The sequence below is a fragment of the Procambarus clarkii genome, chromosome 1 (assembly GCF_040958095.1).
Source record: "Procambarus clarkii isolate CNS0578487 chromosome 1, FALCON_Pclarkii_2.0, whole genome shotgun sequence".
Lineage (NCBI taxonomy): Eukaryota > Metazoa > Arthropoda > Malacostraca > Decapoda > Cambaridae > Procambarus > Procambarus clarkii.
The window spans coordinates 21,931,149-21,953,053 of record NC_091150.1 but is presented as its reverse complement, the minus strand read 5'-3'; the positions used below and the strand labels follow the sequence as shown (position 1 = coordinate 21,953,053).

The following is a 21,905-nucleotide window of genomic DNA, read 5'->3' as shown; positions in this document are numbered from 1 at the left end:
TCATCAAGATTGGATTCAGTAGCAAAACCATTGCTTGATATAAAAGCTTCCCCTCGCTGAAACACATTAGGTACTCTAGTTCTACAGGCAAGAAAGAGTGCCGTCTCAACTTTCCTTCCATCATAACACAAGTAAAATGAAAGAATATTCAAGATCGGAACCGAGTAGTCAGGAAGCTTCAACCAACAAGTAGAAGTGGCGAGGGAAGAAAGAAACATGAAGAGAAAAATGTGTTCAGCAAAACTAGTAAAGAAGGCTGCAAGAGCACAAGCCTCAAAAAAGAATAAATGAAATGCCATTCTATCAAGCATGACACTCACAAAGCCCCCTCACGCCAACAACGGGATAGACATCGAGGAGGGAACTACTGGGTAGGCTCAACTCCCAGATGGAAGAACATCAGGGAATGTATAGGTCTTCACACATGGTGAATGTACAGGGGCATATCTTGCTTGTGCACCGCCACAGCAGGCAGGAAAGGAGACCAGGAGTCACCCTCCCTCCCCCCCCCCTGCATGTGACACAAGAGAACCTTACCACAGCAAAGCACCTCGCACTGAAGGGATCAGCTGGGATTAACATAGCTCAACTCTGCAATTTTGGCCTTTAAACACAGTTCATACAATAGTCTTTCACACTATGGTGTCAATTATCTTTTGTAATTTGCAATAATAAATTTGGCATTTGCAAAGGGTTGGATACTCAAACATTTATAATTTAGTCTACTAGTAATTCAATTTAATTATATAATGTAGACTACACAAACATTAAATATATCACCTTAATTAAAAAAGTTGACAGACTACAATTGTTCTATATTACCCAATTCCTTGCAATAACTACCATGAGCAAAATACTTCATATCTGACTAATGCAAATTCCAGACAAGGTAATAAACATTTCAGATTTATACTAATAAGCCAGATTCAGATTATTCTTCATGGTGGATTAAATAGCTAATAAAAAATAAAAATTTAGGTTAATATAAATGATGGATTCAAGATTCAGTATTGTGCATCATCTTGCACACTCAAATATTTAACACTTGTATGATTCAAGATTCAGTATTGTGCATCATCTTGCACACAAATATTTAACACTTGTATGATTCAAGATTCAGTATTGTGCATCATCTTGCACACTCAAATATTTAATACTTGTATGCACCAATCAACACAATTTAAACTTTTAAAAGTTTAATTTTTCCCACTCTTGGTACACTGGTGAGATTAAGTCTTATCAGTTTCATGTACTATCATGTGAGGCTTTATGTCTTGCAACTGATGGATGCTTTTGCTGCACTCAGGACACTCTTGAGGTTTATCACCTGTATGCACCATCAAGTGCTTCTTAGCGTCTCCAAGTTGACTGAATTTTTTCCCACATTTGGAACACTCGTGAGACTCATTATCCACGTGCATTAGCATGTGTTTCTTCATATTACGAAGTCCCTTAAATCCTTTTCCACACTCTGGACACTCATGAGGTTTTTTATCACCCATGTGCACCCTCATGTGCTTCTTCATAGTTCCACGTTCACGGAATCTTTTTGTACATATTGAACACTTATGAGGCTTTTCACCCGTATGTATGGTAATGTGCCTCTTCATATCTCCAAGTTGACGAAATTTTTTTCCACACTCGGGACACTCGTGAGGCTTGTCATCTGTATGTATCATCCTATGAGTATTCAGTGACCCAAGTCGACTGAATTTTTTTCCACACTCAGGACACTCATGTGGCTTATCATCTGTATGCATAATCTTATGACTATTCATTGATCCAAGTTGCCTGAATCTTTTCCCACACTCGAGACACTCATGAGGTTTTTCATTCGTATGCACCAGTCTGTGAACTGTCATATCTTTTAGTCGACTAAATGTCCTATTACACTCGGGGCACATGTGAGGTTTAACATCTGTATGCACTATCCTGTGGGAATTCATATTTCCCAGTTGACTGAACCTTTTCCCACAATCTGGACACTCGTGAGGTTTATCACCCGTATGCACCCTACTGTGAATCTTCACATCTTGAAGTCGACGGAAGCTTTTCCTACACTTGCGACACTTGTGAGTCTTCTCATCTGTATGTACAAGACTGTGCTTCTTCATATCTCCAAGTCGACTGAATCTCTTATCACAAACTGGACACTTGTGAGGCTTATAATCAGTGTGGACCAACCTGTGGGTCTTCATATTTCCAAGTTGAGTGAACGTTTTCCCACACTCTGGACACTCGTGAGGCTTATCACCCGTGTGCACCATTATGTGGAGCTTCAGTTTTCCAAGTTGACGGAACTTTTTCCCACACTCTTGGCACTCGTGAAATTTATCATCCGCATGCACCCTCCTGTGGAACTTCATATTTCTAAGTTGACTGAAACTTTTCCCACACTCTGGACACTCGTAAGATTTCGCCATCGATATGATACGTCAAGCTAATGTGAAGAGAACCTTCTCCTGATGACAGCAAGAGTTGCCTTGTGACGTGAGGCGTCTCCTGGGGTCACCACACACTGCCGCTGGGATTAAAGAAGCCTGGGCGTTGTCTTATGCTTGGCGTGTGAAAGGTATCTCTTTCCTTGACTCCCGATGACTGCAGGAGTCAACTTATAAATAGGAGCTGCCTCGTATGGGCCAACAGGCCTTCTGAAGTTACCTTTGTTCTTATGTTATTCAGTGACAAGATAAGCGTCACATGGAGACGATGGTTAGTCTTGTACTTGGTACCGAGTTGGGGGTCAGCAGAGGCGAGTCCTGGTGGAGGAGGTCCTACTTTCTATCCTGCTGGGTTCGTCTTCTTCTTCTTTATGATAACTGCAGTTTGTGCAAAGGTTTTCTCCTGCCGATGACTGTACGCGGCGTTGTTGTTGAAGGGACGCGGCATTCGTCTCTCAGCGGCCGCCAGCCATATTGTTGTTGTGTTGATTTAGGGGCGACGACGATCGTGGGATCGGATGCGCCCCGGCTGCCCGATACCGGGAAATAGCGAAGGGATGGGGCCCCTATAGTCTCTTCAGGCCATAGACCCTACAATCTCCTCAGGCGACAAATTTTACAGTCTCTTCAGGCCGCGGACATGACGGATGAAGCGGAAGGTATGGCGAAGGATGTCATGACGGACGTCTTCGTCTCTCGCACCTGCCCCGTCAAGGAGAACGGGAACTGTGAGGCGGGGAATATTCAGCCTACGAACGGAACTCTGTAGTCTGACGCGAGCGCTATGAAATCGAGGGCAGTGAAGTAGAAGGTGCTCCACTGTATCCTCCTGGGTCGGACACCACTGGCAATATGGGGAATCTACCAGCCGTAGACGATGGAGATGTGCGGCCAGGCAAGTGTGCCCAATCCGGAGACGAGTGATGGCAGTGTCGAGGAGTCGAGAATGATGACGAGTCCATGGACGCGGGGAGGAATCCTCCCGTAGACCCGCCAAAGAGGAGGACCTGAGTGCTGGCTCCATCATTGCCTCCCAACTCACGAGGCAAGCCGCCCGGAGTTGCGGGAGAATTTCGGAAAGGTCTAGAGGCACATTTGTAGTGTCATGGAGAGCATGCGCCATCCCTGCTGCTGCGTCGGCTACCTCATTGCCTTTAATACCGACATGTGACGGAACCCATTGGAGATAGATGGACCAACCTGGAGTAACAGAGTATGACAGCAGTTCTCCACGGATCTGTGACACAGTATGACGATGGACTCGTGGACGCCGAGATGATATCAGATGTAGGGCTGTGATTGAGTCCACGTAGATAACCACTGCAGAGGGCCCTGAAACTTGTCGAAGGAGTCGTAAGGCTAGTAAGATTGCAAACAATTCCCCGGCCAGGCACGAATGAGCAGGGGAGAGTTTCCACGTCTGACAGAAAGAAAAAGGAGCAAAGTATGCTGCCGCAGATGTAGATGGTGGCTGATCTTTGCGGGACCCATCCGTGTAAACCTCTAAGTATCCAGAGTATAAGGAGGCTCGTAGGTCTGCAAAAATTAAAGGGGCCAAACCCTCTAAATCTCTCTTCCGACGAGGAGGCTTGGAAAAGTCGACAGAAACTCGAATGATCTCTTCTGCCCACGGAGGCACAGGTGAGATGATCGGGCCGGGGATGAGTACAGGGACGGGAAGGGAAAACTGTGAATATGCATCCAAGGCCCGGACGACGAAAGGCAATTGACGACGTCTGGAGTGTCCAGCCGGCACATTCCACCAGTTGGCCTCGAGCTGGAGGCGAGTAAGTGGATGGGTAGCAGGGAGACGCACTATCCGTTGAAGTTGGCGGCAGTGGGCGAGAAGACGTTGAAAGCTCAGGGGCCATAGCCCCGACTCGGCATGAAGGGAAAGAACTGGCGAGGAGGGCATAGCTCCTAACGCTGAGCGAAGGGCACCATTTTGAATGGGATCCAGCCTTGCCAAGACAGATGCTGCTGCTGAGCCATAGACTTCACTCGCATACATGATCTTGCTACGAATGAAGGCCTTGTAGAGAGCTAGGAGCGACTCCCGTGAAGCCCCCCAAGCCGCACCAGAGACCCGTTTCATGATGTTCACGCGACGAAGGCATGAGGCCCGAAGGTAGTCGACATGGTGCCTCCACGTCAGCCGAGGGCCATCTAGAACGACCCCCAGCCACCTGTGTTCGGTAGCGATCGGGAGACGACAGCCCCCGAGGGTCACCACTGGCTGGTCTGGTAGGCGGGTCCAGGTGAAGCTCATGACGCAACTTTTCACAGGGTTAATGGAGAGCCCCTTCCCCAGCACAATTGCTGAGAACACAGTCACGGCATTTTGCAGGGAGCCTTGTGCCTCTAGGAGAGTGTCACCATCCGCCACGAGGGTTACGTCATCGGCATAGGCTAAAACCTGGACCCCCCGGAATACAGGGAGATCAGACAGAAGAATAGAGAATAGTAGTGGGCTCAGAATCGCTCCCCGAGGGACACCACGCGAGACAGGGCGGGACGTAGAGACGACTCCACCAACCGCCACTTTGAATGAGCGGCCCTGTAGATAGTTTTGGAACCACCTTAACGCCGGACCCGAGAGACCTAGTCGAGCCAGACTCTGAAGGACAGCAGAATGAGAAGCAGAGTCAAATGCACTCTTGATATCGAAGAATGCTGCAAGGAGCACTCTTCTCCGTCGATAAGTGTCCATTATTCGATGTTCCAAGGAGAGGAGGCAGTCCATCGTGCTTCTTCCCGGCCGAAATCCACTGATACCCTCAGGTAGGAGACCTGAGGTTTCCACCACCCATTGTAGCCGGGTGTGAACAAGACGTTCCATCAGTTTCCCGAGACATGGAAGCAAACTTATGGGCCGATATGAAGTCGGGACAGACGGATCCTTCCCTGACTTGGCCAATGGTAGAAGAATGGCGTGTTTCCAAGGGGCAGGGAAGACACCAGAGGACCAGCAGGCGTTGTAGAAGTAAAGGAGGTGGGACTGAAAGCTCTTGGGTGCCCTCCGAACAAATTCATATGGGACGTTGTCTATCCCTGGCATAGTGCCCGACTTAGAGAGTGACAGAGCGTCCTTCAGCTCAACAGATGTAAATGGGCGATCCAGGTCCTGAGCTAGTCCTATACCCTGTCGGGAGCCCCAACCTATGGAACTCACAGAGAGGAGCGGGGAACGGTAAACATCTTCAAAGTGGTCAGCCAAGAGTTCGGCTATTTGTACTTCCCCTAGGCCCCCATTACCACTGGGGTCTCTGAGTGGGATGGTAGGCCGGGAGTACCTACCTGTCATCTTACGAACAAAGGCCCAGGCTCCCGCAGAGGAGGAGTCGAATCGGAGAGAGGCACAGTAATTAGCCCAGGCCTTGCGTTTGGCAAGGAGGACTGTTTGTCTACACCTGGCGTCCGCCCTGCGGAAGGTCTGCCGCTGCAGTGGAGTAGGGTGGCGCCGCCACGAATTCCACGCACGTCGCCGGTCCAGTACTGCCTGCCGACATTCAGGAGTCCACCACGGTGCCCCACGGCGGGAAGGATTGGTTGTCTGGCCACTAGTCCTCCTGAAATGCCGAGAGCCTACACTGAAGAGGGACTCGGAGAGAGCATCTGCTGACCCATGGAGATCTGCAGTAACTGGGGGAAGGGTCAACCAGTCATCCGCCTCATAGCCATGCCACCCCTCTTCCGAGAAGATCCATTTGGATCTACGGGAGGTCAGAGCAGGACGAACAGTGCCCCCGAAGGAGATGACGATGGGCAGGTGATCACTACCCAGGTACGGCCCGGTCCATATCTGCGCCATCGTGAAGGGGCCTCTTCCAATGCAAAGATCGAGTGTTGAAGTATGGCCATTTAGCGGGTCTATCCGAGTTCCCAAACCTGGCGGCGTCAGTAAGGAGAGGTCTGGGGAGTCAAGGAGAAACTGAAATAGGGCTCGGCCAGCCATGTTGTGGTGGCGACCCGATAGCATGGGTTGCCATGATGAGTGCCGAGCGTTAAAGTCACCCATGACGAGGCAGGTGTCTGTGATCTGACCAAAATAGTGTTCTAGTTCCTTCTTCGTTACCGGTAGACAGGGGTTATACAGAACTCCAAAGGTGCCCCACCCATGGGAGAGGGCGACCTTCACTGCCAAGAATTCTAAATGTCCACCCGGGAAGGAGTGAATCCGGAGCAAGGAGCTGGGAACTGAGTCCCTGACCAAGAGGGCAAGTCCCCCTCCACCCCGTACTGGCCGATCTTGTCTATAGACAGAATACCCCGGCACTGTGAAGGAAAGATCGTCTGTAAGCCAAGTCTCACAGAGTCCCACAATCAACGGTGGTGCGCTGGCGATAAAATTGCGTAAAAATTGCGTCTTCTTAAAAAGGGAGCGGGCATTCCAAAACACCACAGTATTCTCAGGATGGGGCGCCATTATCCCTGAAATACAACAGCTAACTTTTTGACCACCAGTGCACAGACGTCTCCAAAGGGGGAACCACTAGAAAAAGCCATAAAACCTTCATACAAAGTAAGTAAAATATGTGGTATCAATGACTTCCAGTCAAGAGGATGTTGATCTATGTTTCTCTCTGCCTGACGGAAGCGGTGGTCGGCTCGCGAACTCTCTTGACGGCGTCTGCGACTGGTGGGAGCCTCACTCTGGGCCTCATGTTCCCCCGGTGTCACAATCCCTTCGGAAAGTGCCTGGGGGACCAGAGGATCATCAGGGCTGTCTGTTGGAGCAGTACCTCCTGATCGATGGGTGTGTCGACGACGCCGGTGTTGGCTTCTTTGAGGAAAGGCAGGAGGGTGACGAGTGCTAGGCTCCGGCCGAGACTGAGCGTCCATGTCTGTATCCGTGGATGAGTTTCCGTCAGTGTCAAGGCTACCCAGGAGGGAAAATCGATTAGCAACCTGGGCGTATGTGGCATGTGACTGGGACAGGCAAGAGCGTCTGCTAGTTCCTACTTGTGAAGAGGCCCGACCAGGGGGAACCTGGAGGCGAGAAGAAGCGATAGGCTGATTGAGGGTACGCAACTTCTGGAACAGCTCATGTCGAGGTGTCCCCGCTGTTTTGTGATCGATGTCCAACTGGAGGGCCTCAAGATATACAGGGCAACTCTTAGACGTAACCTTATGATGGCCATGGCATAAAAAGCAGCGGGGTGCAGCAGAGCACCCACCGTCATCTCTGTCTGAATGGCCAGTTTTGCCGCAGTTTGCACACCGTGCTGTATTACGGCAGGTCAGGCGACTGTGGCCCAATAGATGACAAGCGTAACATCGTAAAACAGGGAAATTGTAGGGCTGAACCTGATACGAGGTCCTGTGTAGTGCCACTCGGTCAGGGAGGTGCCCATCGAACTTTACACGGACCATGGATGTCGGCCCTGCTGCTCCGCGAATCCTGGTAACTTCCAATAATCTCACTGATGCACCCCCTAATACCTGCAGAGCGGCCTGGATGTCATCCACATCTACACTCTGGTCAATTGGGCCAATCTTCCCATACCGGGCCCGAGACTCCTCCTCCTGCGACAATACCTGTCGGCACCTGACAGGCCAGTCCCCCAACTTATTAATGTCGGATACACAGATGTGTGATAGAGCCTCCTTTCTGATATGTAGCTTGAGTGCTGCACCCCTACCCAGGGTACGTATGGTCTCAGGCAGGCAATGTGGCCACAATACGGAAGCCTCGATTGCTGCACCTAAGGTACGAGGATTTGCAAAGACGCACTGACCTGATTCTGACTGGATTAGGACTACCACAAACGAGGAACGGGGTACCACAAGACTAAGGTCTTCTGAAGGGGAGGATATCCTCTTAGCATCTCGCTCTGGGGCAGCATCAGCCGACTCATCTTCTAGCAGACGTTTTCCTCTCTGGGACTTGCTGTCAACATCCATGGCGCCCCCGCTCGGGGAGGCGTCCATTTGGGAGGCTCCGGCCTCCCCCGGTCCTGTGAGCCCCTGGGTAGCTGCAGTGAGCACACACTGGCCCAAAGAAGCCAGCTGAATTAAAGATGAGTTCCAGGTAAGGTGTGGAAAGAAAGTCCAGCCAGGAGCGTTCAATCCGCGCGCCAAGATGGCCGACCTTCCCGCCCCCCAGCCATATTGTATCTCCCGATGACGTCATACAACAACATTGAGGCGTCGCAACGATAATGATATTATTTTCGGAAATTTCGTGAAAATTGACAAAGATAACTTAGATAATATTTATTTCCGTACTTATGTAAATCAAGTATATTTAAAATTAAACTGGTGTATTTTTAGTGGAATATGGTATTTGTTTATAATTTATTACTTATAATAATTTATTATTAATAAATAATTATTAATTTATTACTATTACATATCCTTACTAGTATAATCACCTCTGTTAACTTATATTGTAGTTGTTTGTTGATATAAAAACCTTTCTACAATGTATTATCTGCTAACAGAACAATGACAAACTCGATCTGCTTTCAGACAATACTCAAACTCTGTTTAAGTCCCTTAACATGCTAAACATAAACTCATTCCACACATTCTCTTATTCAATTTACATTTACAAAACCCTGTTCTCAAATGGAAATTCTGATCTGAAACTCTTCCTTGACAGATGTAATAGAATCCATAATCACCACACTGGAAATACATATGACTATGATATCCCCAGAGGCAAACTAAATCTATGTAGGCACTCTATGCAAATAAAGGACCCATTGGTCAATGGAACTCTCTCCCTAACGAATTGAAAAGCTGTCCAACCTTCGCCTTATTCAAAAATAAAACCAAAAAGTACCTAACTTCATCCTCATAGATTCCAACATAATGCCTGGTTGATTAACAAATACAAAATACAAATATTTATTCAGGTAAAGTACATACATTCAAGGTAAGATACAAACGTTGATGGATTTATAGATGGAGCTAGTACATACAATGCCTAAAGCCACTATTACACAAAGCGTTTCAGGCAGGAAAAACTTAAATGACTAAAGCTTAATACTAATTGAGTATAAAGAGTAAAATGAGTTGAGAACAAACAAAAAAAAAAAAAAGAGATAAAAAGGGGGGAACATGGCTGAAAAAGCAGCACAAATACAATTCGGTCGACAAACAGCGTCATTTGAAAAAAACAGACATTGGTTGACAACAGAGGGGTAAGGTAGGTTACAGGGAATTTATTAGGTAGTGCTTCGTTTTTATCTTAAACTGGTTGAGAGAGGTACAGTCTTTAACATGCTTGGGAAGGTCATTCCACATTCTGGGTCTCTTGATTTGTAGAGCATTTCTAGTTTGATTAAGTCGTACTCTAGGAATATCAAAACTGTATTTATTTCTGGTGTGGTGCTCATGGGCTCTGTTACAACCTTCTATGAAGCTTTTGAGGTCAGGATTGGCATTACAGTTCAGCGTTTTATATATGTATAATACACATGAGAGAATGTGTAGTGACTTAATATCAAACATATTCAGAGATTTGAATAGGAGTACCGAGTGATGTCTGGGGCCAGAGTGGGATATTGTCCTAATAGCAGCTTTGTGTTGAGTAATTAGAGGACGTAAATGATTTTTGGTAGTAGAACCCCAAGCACAAATACCATAGTTGAGATATGGATAGATGAGGGAGTAATAGAGCGTCACCAGGGCAGGGCGGGGTACATAATATCTGATCTTAGGATATTTTCTGGTATGTTCTTGACATACCAGAAAATATCCTAAGGAAACTACTCCAAGCTTGTACTAAAGAGGCACCCTTCTTGAGCCCGGATGGGCACATGTATAAGCAAGTAGATGGGGTCGCCATGGGTTCTCCCCTAGGTGTCCTGTTTGCAAACTTCTACATGGGTACCATCGAGCAAAAAGTCTTAGTCGACATGAACATGAAACCGGCCATATACTGCAGGTATGTTGACGATATTTTTACACAGGTACCTGATGTCAGACATCTGCAGGAGTTGAAGGAGGCATTTGAGCGGAGTTCCGTGCTGCGTTTCACTTACGAGATGGAAAAGGATGGGAAGCTGCCCTTTCTAGATGTAACAGTCATGGAAAAGAGCGGAGGTTTCCACACTGCAGTCTACACTAAGGAAACGAACATAGGAATGTGCCTAAATGCCAAAAGCGACTGCCCAGATAGGTACAAGAGGAGTGTTGTTAACGCATATGTCGACCGTGCTCTCAGCCACAGCTCAGAATGGAAGCAAGTCGACGAAGAACTCTGTAGGGTAAGGCAGGTCCTAGTCAACAACGGCTTCTCCAATGGTTTCGTCGAAGACATCATAAGAAGGAAAGTGAAACGCCATGCAACCTCTGAAGAGACAACCAACACAACACCTATACCCCCTATTAGACTATTTTACAGGAACTTCTTTTCCACAGCTCATAAAACGGAGGAAAGGGTCCTGAAAGATATTGTTCAGATTCAGATTCAGATTCAGATGTTTATTCAGGTAAGGTATATACATACAAGTGATGTTACATTAATGGATTGATATACAGATAGAGCTAGTACATACAATGCCTAAAGCCACTATTACGCAATGCGTTTCGGGCAAGAAAAACATTAATATCTAGAACTTAATACTAATTGAGCATAAAGAATAAAAGGTGTTGAGAACAAATACAAATAAAGATAAAAAAAAAAAAAAAAAAAAAAAAAAAAAAAAGGGGAACATGACTGAAAAAGCAGCACAAATACAATAGGTTGACAAACAGTGTTGATTAAAAAAGAAAATAACAGATATGGGTTGACAATAGAGGAGTGAGGTAGATTACAGGGAATTTATTAGGTAGTGTTTAGTTTTTATCTTAAACTGGTTGAGAGAGGTACAGTCTTTAACATGGTTGGGAAGGTCATTCCACATTCTGGGCCCCTTGATTTGCAGAGCATTTCTAGTTTGATTAAGACGTACTCTAGGAATATCAAAACTGTATTTATTTCTGGTGTGGTGCTCATGGGTTCTGTTACAACCTTCTATGAAGCTTTTAAGATCAGGATTGGCATTATAGTTTAGCGTTTTATATATGTATAATACACATGAGAGAATGTGCAGTGACTTAATATCTAACATATTAAGAGATTTGAGTAGGGGTATCGAGTGATGTCTGGGGCCAGAGTTGGATATTGTTCTAATAGCGGCTTTGTGTTGGGTAATTAGAGGACGTAAGTGATTTTGGGTAGTAGAACCCCAAGCACAAATACCATAGTTGAGATAAGGATAGATAAGGGAGTAATAGAGAGTCACCAGGGCAGGGCGTGGTACATAATATCTGATCTTAGAAAGAATGCCCACAGTTTTTGAAACTTTTTTTGATATATTTAGAATGTGTCCCTGGAAATTCAGCTTGTGGTCAATGAGAATGCCAAGGAATTTGCCATCTAATTTGTTACAAATTTGGGTATTGTTTATTTTGAGATTTATAAGACTAGAGGATTTATTGCCAAACAGAATATAGAAGGTTTTGTCAATGTTAAGGGTGAGTTTGTTGGCAGTTAGCCAAAGATGGACTTTATTTAGCTCAGTATTTACTGTGGCATTTAGAGCAAGAGGGTCAGGACTGGAGTAAATGAAGGTTGTGTCGTCAGCAAATAGAATTGGTTTGAGGTGTTGGGAGGCATTTGGAAGGTCATTAATGTAGATGAGAAAGAGGAGAGGGCCAAGTATGTTAATAGAAACGTTATCCCTACAGACAAAAATCAGAGGATACAACTGACGATTTACTATAAAACCAGAAAAACGGCCAGCCTACTCATGAGAAACTCTCCAGACACAAAACAGAACGCTTTAAAAGAGACTAACGTCGTCTATGCCTTCAAATGCCCTCTTGGGGACTGTAAGCTCAAAAAAACCCAGTATATAGGCAAGACAACAACATCTCTTTCTAGGCGTTTAACGATGCATAAGCAACAGGGCTCCATTAAGGAACATATAATCTCTTCCCACAACCAAACCATCGCCAGAGAAATCCTAGTAAACAACACAGAAATCATCGATAGATACAGCGATAGCAGGCGGCTTGACGTTTGCGAGGCATTACACATCAAGAAATCAACACCAGCAATCAACACCCAATTAATGCACAACTATATTCTACCCACCTCAAGACTCCGCTCCAATATAGAAGCATCAAGAAATATGGACCAATAGGCTTTCTACAATCACTTCTATTCAATACCCATTGTTTCATGTTCTGGCTTGTGTTGATGAAATTAATACCTTATTAAATACCACCTCACCCCATCCACCTCACTCAAATGTAGATATAAACAAAATCGGAGATGTGTAAGTTCTATTCAGTTGTGTAAGTGTTAACTAAAGTCTTTGAAAATGTAATAAGTTTTACGAAACGCGCTCAAGTGTCGCGTCAGACTAGAAATAAAAATGAATTTTGGAGAATTGATTTTTGAATTACCTCCAACAGTTTTTTGTTTTTGTTTTTTTTTGAGATATATACAAGAGTTGTTACATTCTTGTACAGCCACTAGTACGCGTAGCGTTTCGGGCAAGTCCTTAATCCTATGGTCCCTGGAATACGATCCCCTGCCGCGAAGAATCGTTTTTTCATCCAAGTACACATTTTACTGTTGCGTTAAACAGAGGCTACAGTTAAGGAATTGCGCCCAGTAAATCCTCCCCGGTAAATCCTCCCCTCCAGTGAAAAGAAATATACGAAAGATTGAGAAAATTCGTGTTAGAATTATTAATCTTACTTTTTCGGTCATATTTAATAATATATATATATATATATATATATATATATATATATATATATATTATTAAATATGACCGAATATATATATATATATATATATATATATATATATATATATATATATATATATATATATATATATATATATATGTCGTACCTAGTAGCCAGAACGCACTTCTCAGCCTACTATGCAAGGCTCAATTTGCCTAATAAGCCAAGTTTTCATGAATTCATTGTTTTTCGGCTACCTAACCTAACCTAACCTATAAGGATAGGTTAGGTTAGGTTATGTAGGGTTGGTTAGGTTCGGTCATATATCTACGTTAATTTTAACTCCAATAAAAAAATATTGACCTCATACACAATGAAATGGGTAGCTTTATCACTTCATAAGAAAAAAAATAGAGAAAATATATTAATTCAGGAAAACTTGGCTTATTAGGCAAATCGGGCCTTGCATAGTAGGCCGAGAAGTGCATTCTGGCTATTAGGTACGATATATATATATATATATATATATATATATATATATATATATATATATATATATATATATATATATATATATATATATATATATATATATAAAATACACATGAGAGGATGTGCAGTGGCTTAATATCTAACATATTCAGAGATTTGAGTAGGGGTACCGAGTGATGTCTGGGGCCAGAGTTGGAGATTGTCCTAATAGCAGCTTTGTGTTAGATTGGTTGCCTTAAAACTGGCACTGTATCTAAATAGTGCTACCCACTCCACCAATATGTGCCTAAGCCATTCAACTTCACCATTGTAATCACTGCTATCTTCTTATATCATTTTTGTTATATTAAACGCATATTTTACTACTATATATCTAGAAATAGAAAGACAATACTCAAACTCTCTGTTTAAGTCCCTTAACATGCTAAACATAAACTCATTCCATACATTTTCTTGTTCAATTTACATTTTATTTATTTATTTATTTATTTATGCATATACAAGAAGGTACATTGGGAATGTGAGGATACATAATATGGTAATTACAGTCTTGTAAAGCCACTGGTACACGCAGCGTTTCGGGCAGGTCCTTAATCTAAGAAAATTTTAAGTAGGTAAATACTTGCAAAATTTATAAAAAAAATGATAACAGTTACATGGCAAGAAAAAAAAAAGATGAGAGAAAAATTGTAGGTACATTAAAGCACATAGGTAGCTCAGATTGATTGCAATGACAGCTTGAATGGTAGTTTAACAAAACTTAGCAGGCACAATACAGCATATGGCTAACACATAAAAGAAGACAGCAATGAACACAATGATAAAGTTGTTTGGGTTAAGTACATAAAAATTAGGAGATTGGGTAACACTAGGTACAGAGCAAATTTAAAGCTCAGTGTAGGAAACTAAGAAGATGAAATTAGGTACTTTTTGGTTTTGCTTTTAAATAAGGCAAAAGTTTGACAGCTTTTCAATTCACTAGGGAGTGAGTTCTATAGACTAGGTCCCTTAATTTGCATAGAGTGTTTACACAGATTAAGTTTGACTCTGGGGATATCAAAGAGATATTTATTTCTGGTGTGGTGATAATGGGTCCTATTACATCTGTCCAGGGAGAGTTTCAGAGCAGGATTTGCATTTAAGAACAGGGTTTTGTAAATGTAGTTGACACAAGAGAATGTGTGGAGGGAGTTAATATTTAGCAAGTTTAGGGATTTAAACAAGGGAGCTGAGTGTTGTCTGAAAGCAGAGTTAGTTATTATTCTGATAGCAGATTTTTGTTGCGTGATGATGGGCTTAAGGTGGTTTGCAGTGGTAGACCCCCATGCACAGATACCATAATTAAGATAGGGGTAGATTAGTGCAAAATATAGTGAGAGGAAAGCAGAGTTAGGAACATAATATCTGATTTTGGAGAGTATACCAACTGTTTTAGAGACTTTCTTAGTTATGTGTTGTATGTGGGTGCTGAAGTTGAGTCTCTTGTCTAGGAATAGGCCAAGAAACTTGCCATCATTTTTATTACTGATGTTATATATACTAGTACGCGTAGCGTTTCGGGCATTTCCTTGGAATACGATCCCTGCCGCGAAGAATCGTTGTTACAACCAAGTACACATTTTACTGTTGAGTTAAACAGAGACTGCAGTTAAGGATTTGCGCCCAGTCAATCGTCCCCGGCCAGGATACGAACCCATGACAAAACGCTCGCGGAACGCCAGGCGAGTGTCTTACCACTACTACACATTTACAAAACCCTGCTCTCAAATCCAAACTCTCTTCTCCTTTCACCAGTCAGCCCGACAGATTTTGTGTCCATCATACACTCACTAAAAACCAAAGCTGGGAACATCAGCTTTGTTGATGCCCAAACCTGCACACAGAAATAACATCACATGAGACCAGAAGACATGGCAGGATGTGCAGAATACCCCCGTTGAAAAGCAGAGGTGCAACAGGTACTCTGAGAGAGAACTCTATCAACATCAGAGGCCCGAGACTGTTCAACACGCTTCCGCTACACATAAGGGGCATAACTGGCAATCCCCTCACAGTGTTCAAGAGAGAACTGGATAAGCACCTCCAAAGGATACCTGATCAACGAGGCTGTGACTCATACGTCAGGCTGCGAGCAGCCGCGTCCAACAGCCGGGTTGATCAGTCCAGCAACCAGGAGGCCTGGTCGACGACCGGGCCGTGGGGACGCTAAGCCTCGGAAGCACCTCAAGGTAACCTCAAGATATATCAGTGAAATCCCATCCATTGTATACAAGAGCGCCTCCCATGCCCTTGCCCCACCTATAGCTCTGCTGTTCAACAAATCCCTTGAGTGTCATACCTTCCCTGATATCCTTAAAAAAGCAAGAGTAACGCCAGTTCATAAAGGAGGTAATCCGTCAGACATAAACAACTACAGACCAATATCGAACCTACCCATACTATCAAAAATATTTGAAAAAATTATCTACAAACAGCTCTACTCCTATCTCGTAAAATTCGACATTCTTAGCCCCTGTCAGTTTGGATTCCGCTCTCAAAAGAGTACCAACGATGCAATTATTAGTCTTCTTGATATAATTTACTCAGCTCTTGACAAAAATGAGTTTCCAATTGGACTCTTCATTGACCTGAGAAAGGCCTTTGACACTGTTAATCACAATTACCTCTTACGTAAACTCCATCATTATGGAATTCGAGGCCATGCACTGGACTATATCCAATCCTATCTTAGTGATAGACACCAATGTGTAGCCATCAATAATATAACCTCTCCCACTCTACCAATAACCGTTGGAGTGCCACAGGGCAGCATCTTGGGACCTCTCCTCTTTCTTATATACATCAATGATCTGCCTAATGTCTCTAACATTCTGAAACTTATATTGTGTGCTGATGATACTACCCTCATCTACTCTAACTCCAACCCGCATACACTAAATAATGTTGTTAATAATGAACTAAAAAAGTCCACTTATGGATGTCAACCAACAAACTAACACTTAACATAGAAAAGACCTACTACATCTTATTTGGAAGCAAATCTACAAATGCAATTCAGCTTCAGATAGACAATGTAAACATTAGCAATAAAAGTGATGGAAAGTTTCTTGGCCTATTCCTAAACAAGAGATTTAACTTCAGCACCCACATACAACACATAACTAAGAAAGTCTCTAAAACAGTTGGGATACTCTCCAAAATCAGATATTATGTACCTAACTCTGCTCTCATCTCTCTATATTATGCACTAATCTATCCCTATCTCAATTATGGTATCTGTGCATGGGGTTCAACCACTGCAAACCACCTCAAGTCCATCATCACCCAGCAAAAATCTGCTATCAGAATAATAACAAATTCTGCTTTCAGACAACACTCAGCTCCCTTGTTTAACTCCCTAATCATGCTAAACATAATCTCACTCCACAAATTCTCTTGTGTCAACTACATTTACAAAACCCTGTTCTTAAATGCAAATCCTGCTCTGAAACTCTCCCTGGACAGATGTAATAGGACCCATTATCACCACACCAGAAATAAATATCTCTTTAATATCCCCAGAGTCAAACTTAATCTGTGTAAACACTCTATGCAAATAAAGGGACCCAGTCTATGGAACTCACTCCCTGATGATTTGAAAAGCTGTCCAAGTTTTGGGTCATTCAAAAACAAAACTAAAAAGTACCTAATTTCATCTTCATAGTTTTTTACCTTGTTGCTTTAAAATTGCACTGTATCTATTGTTACCCAATCTTCCAATCTTTATGTACCCAATCCGAACATCTTTACCATTGTGATCATTGCTGTCTTATATATGCTGTCAATCTGTTGTATGGTGTCTATTAACCTTGTATAAATTACCAATCAAGCTGTCAATGTAATCAATCAGAGCTTTAATATACCAATGTGCTTTAATATACTTACTAATCTCTCCCATCTCATTTTTTTCTTGCAATGTATTTATTATCATTTTATTAATTCTGATAGAATTTACCTACTTAAAATTATCTGTTAGATTAAGGACCTGCCCGAAACGCTGCGCGTACTAGTGGCTTTACAAGAGTGCAATTACTGTACTATGCTATGTATTCTCACAAACCCAATGTACCTTCTTGTATATAAATAAATAAATAAATAAATAAATAAATAAATAAATAAATAAATAAATAAATAAATAAATAAATAAATAAATAAATAAGAAAGTTTTGGTGGTTGACAGTGTCAAAAGCCTTACACAGGTCCACAAATAACCCAACAGGGAACTCATTTTTATCAAGAGCTGTATGAATCAAGTTAATCATACTAATAAGTGCATCGTTAGTGTTTTTTTTTTGGGTCTGAAGCCATATTGACAAGAGCTAAGTATATTGTGTTTGGCTAGATAAGAGTAAAGCTGCTTGTAGATTAGTTTTTCAAATATTTTTGACAAGTTAGGCAGGCTTGATATAGGTCTGTAGTTGTTAACATCTGTGAGATCACCACATTTGTGGACAGGAGTTACTCTCGTTTTTTTTTTAGAATATCTGGAAAGGTTTGGAGTTCAAGTGACTTGTTGAAGAGCAATGCGATGTTACTACTGCTCGGCTTAGACTCGGTTACAAGTATCTCTGGGAATTCTCATTATCTGCTGATGTAGACCTGACTAAATGTAAACTGTCAACAAAATTATTCGCACACCCTCCGTCACTATGTGATGGAGTGCGAAAAGATACGTGAATTTAGAGACAATTCTATAACCAATGTTCCAGCGATGTGTAAATATTTCATTCAAAATGATCTGCTACCAGAAATTTTAGCCAAATATCCCCAGTTTGCTAACTGTAGGTAGTAACTGAGTGATTGTAACCTATCCACCGCTGCCCACTGGATGGGGGGCGGTGTAACCTATCCACCGCTGCCCACTGGATGGGGGGCGGTGTGCAGGACAAACATATCAATTGTGACACTAGCTCTCCACATATGTCAGTTGCTTAGTTTAGAAACTGTACTTGTGGTCGATCTCGAACCCATTGTTGATGTGACGACTTATATTGAATTTTGTAACTAGCTCATCAAGATTGTAACTTGCTTAGCTAAATGAATTGTTCAGTCCCTGAGCCCATTATGTGCCTCTGTAACCCTTTCCACTACCGCCCACAAGATGGGTATAGGGTGCATAATAAATGAACTAAAGTAAACGGTGTTTAACTTTCTCTAATAAAGCTATATGTCTTTCTTAAGATGAGGTCTCCATGCCTGGATGCCATAATCCAGGTGGGGGCGCACCAGAGACTTATGCAGTTGAATACCTACCTTCTTATCCTTAACGTCAAATGTACGCTTGACTATTCATAGGGTTTGGTAAATGTTTCTAAACTGCCGCTCCCACTTGTTGTGCAACTTTCAGTGAATGATGGATACTGACACCAAGGACCTTTTCTGTATTAATCTGCTGCAAGGTAATGTTATTAATTTGGTGGTTGTGACGTGGGTTATGTCCCACATGCAAGGTCGTGCATTTATCGATATTAAAAAGCATTAAAAGAAGGCATTGCATCGTGTATACAAACTCCACATGTCCGTGACTCCAGAGTGAAGAAGGTAACCAAACACTAAGTCCAATAAAACATAGTTTGGTGTTGATTAACTTTTTGAACAAGACAAAAGACCACTCACCTTCCTCATGAGGGCGGGAAAGATGGCCGGGAGCTGTGAGCGGCCGTGGGAGGCCTCCAGGGCGGTGATGGAGATGAGGGAGAGCCCACAGAGCGGCGCCCCAGCACACAGCAGAAGCAACACAGCCTCAAGGGAGCCCTTCTTGATGGCCTCCACCAGGGGGTCACACGTAGCACCGAGCGGCAGCAGTGGATGACGCTTCTTTAGCAAGTCTTTCAGCAACTCCAGTTTGTTTTTCTGAACGGCCGACATTATTTTGTCAAAGTGTTTTTGATGTGAGTCTTTAAGTTCGTCGCCAACCTGTGTGATTTAGGACATGTTCAAGTTATAATATAAAAATATGTTTGTCGTACCAATTTCCTTTTCCAGTTTTTTGAGAATGAGAACATCCACAGTATTTGTTTAGAAATATTACTAACCTCATCGAAGTAAGACGACACAGCGACATTGCCCTTTATCAGGGCAACAGTTCGAGGCAAGTTGCCATTGTAATCTTTCAGTTGTGCGTCAGCGCCCTTGGCGACCAGCAGCTGGGCCATGCTGACCCAGGCTTCAGACACCGGAACCTCCTTATTTTTCCAGATGGTCTTCAACTCCTTGTTGGACGCCGCCTCAGCCAGTAGCAGCAGGCACGTGCGACCTGGGAGGCATGTGACTGTTTAGAACGGAGCTTCTGTGGGGGTATTGAGGCGCAACATGAATCAACATTCTTTATAAATCCTAATTTATAGTCTGTTTTCTACTGTTTTGTATCAAGCGCATATAAGTGTTGAAGAACACGAAAAGCGCTCAAGCTATGTTGCTCAAGCTCAAGCGCTCAAGCTATGTTGCTCAAGCTCAAGCGCTCAAGCTCAAGCTCAAAAAAAGTCCACTTATGGATGTCAACGAACAAACTAACATTAAACATCGAAAAGACTTACTACATCTTATTTGGAAGCAAATCATCAAATGCAATTCAGCTACAGATAGACAACATTAACATCAGTAATAAAAATGATGGCAAGTTTCTTGGCCTATTCCTAGACAAGAGACTCATCTTCAGCACCCACATTCAACACATAACTAAGAAAGTGTCTAAGACAGTTGGTATACTCTCCAAAATCAGATATTATGTTCCTAACTCTGCTCTCCTCTCACTATATTATGCACTAATCTACCCCTATCTTAATTATGGTATCTGTGCATGGGGGTCTACCACTGCAAACCACCTTAAGCCCATCATCACACAGCAAAAATCTGCTATCAGAATGATAACTAACTCAGCTTTCAGACAACACTCAGCTCCCTTGTTTAAATCCCTAAACTTGCTAAATATTAACTCCCTCCACACATTCTCTTGTGTCAACTACATTTACAAAACCCTGTTCTTAAATGCAAACCATGCTATGAAACTCTCCCTGGACAGATGTAATAGGACCCATTATCACCACACCAGAAATAAATATCTCTTTGATATCCCCAGGGTCAAACTTAATCTGTGTAAACACTCTATGCAAATTAAGGGACCTAGTCTATGGAACTCACTCCCTAGTGAATTGAAAAACTAAAACTTTTGCCTTATTTAAAAGCAAAACCAAAAAGTACCTAACTTCATCTTCTTAGTTTCCTACACTGAGCTTTAAATTTGCTCTGTACCCAATGTGTTACCCAATCTCCTAATTTTTATGTAATATCAAACAACCTTATCATTGTGTTCATTGCTGTCTTCTTTTATGTGCTAGCCATATGCTGTATTGTGACTACCAATTTTTGTCAACTACCATTCAAGCTGTCATTGCAATCAATCTTAGCTACCTATGTGCTTTAATATACTGTACCTACAATTTTCTCTCATCTTTTTTTCATTTCATGTAATCTGTTATCATTTTTTGTCTATAATTTTGCAAGTATTTACCTCCTTAAAATTTTCTTAGATTAAGGACCTGCCCGAAACGCTGCGCGTGCTAGTGGCTTTACAAGACTGAAATTACCATATTTGTATCCTCACATTCCTTATGTACATTCTTGTATATGCATAAATAAATAAATAAAATAAATAAATGTCTTGTTTCTGCATGCTGATTCCGACTCTCCGACTACCGACTCTCCCCTTGTCAACAATAACAAACATTCTCAGCTGTGTGGCGCGCAGAGTTCGTCACGGGCCATGCAACAGTTATGCAGCCATATGGCTCAACTTAAACGAGCTGCTGCCCCTTGTTCCGACTTCAAGCGCTTTGCTGATAACTCATGGCTCAAGTTATTAACCCAAATACATGAAGACCAAGTGGCAGTAATCCAAGAGCAATCAGACTTAATAATAAACCTGTTAGGTGAAGCTTCAGCAATGATCAAGATTAATCAAGATCTGTCTACCAGAGTCGACCTCCTCGAACTAGAATTAAACTCTCTCAAGACCACAGTTACTGACTTTAAGCCAGCAGAAACCACTAGAAAACAGGAAGGAATGCTACAACAGTTTGAGAACCATCTTAACACCCACCAACAGCAACACACTGTTACCCAAGATGAACCAGACTAACATAAACTACTTGATTCTGTCGTTATCTTTTCACGTGATTTTTCCCAAGACTCTGAAGGAGAAGACTGAGCTGCCATCGTGATCCAGGAATTGCGGGACAA

General features: G+C 42.8%; 1 protein-coding gene across 2 annotated transcripts in view; it reads right to left on the bottom strand.

Annotated features, from left to right (window-relative positions):
• LOC123757649 (uncharacterized) overlaps nucleotides 1–21,905 on the bottom strand; it is a 111,745-nt gene that overhangs the window by 28,349 nt on the left and 61,491 nt on the right. For both annotated transcript variants that reach the window (XR_011225814.1, XM_069317631.1), the window contains exons 9-10: nucleotides 19,703–19,923; nucleotides 19,284–19,583 (exon numbers count right to left, since the gene is read on the bottom strand). Coding sequence is in view for 1 of the 2 variants with exons in the window: in XM_069317631.1 (XP_069173732.1) it covers nucleotides 19,284–19,583; nucleotides 19,703–19,923 (521 nt within the window). In the remaining variant the exon portion in view is untranslated. The remainder of the gene's footprint in view (nucleotides 1–19,283; nucleotides 19,584–19,702; nucleotides 19,924–21,905) is intronic.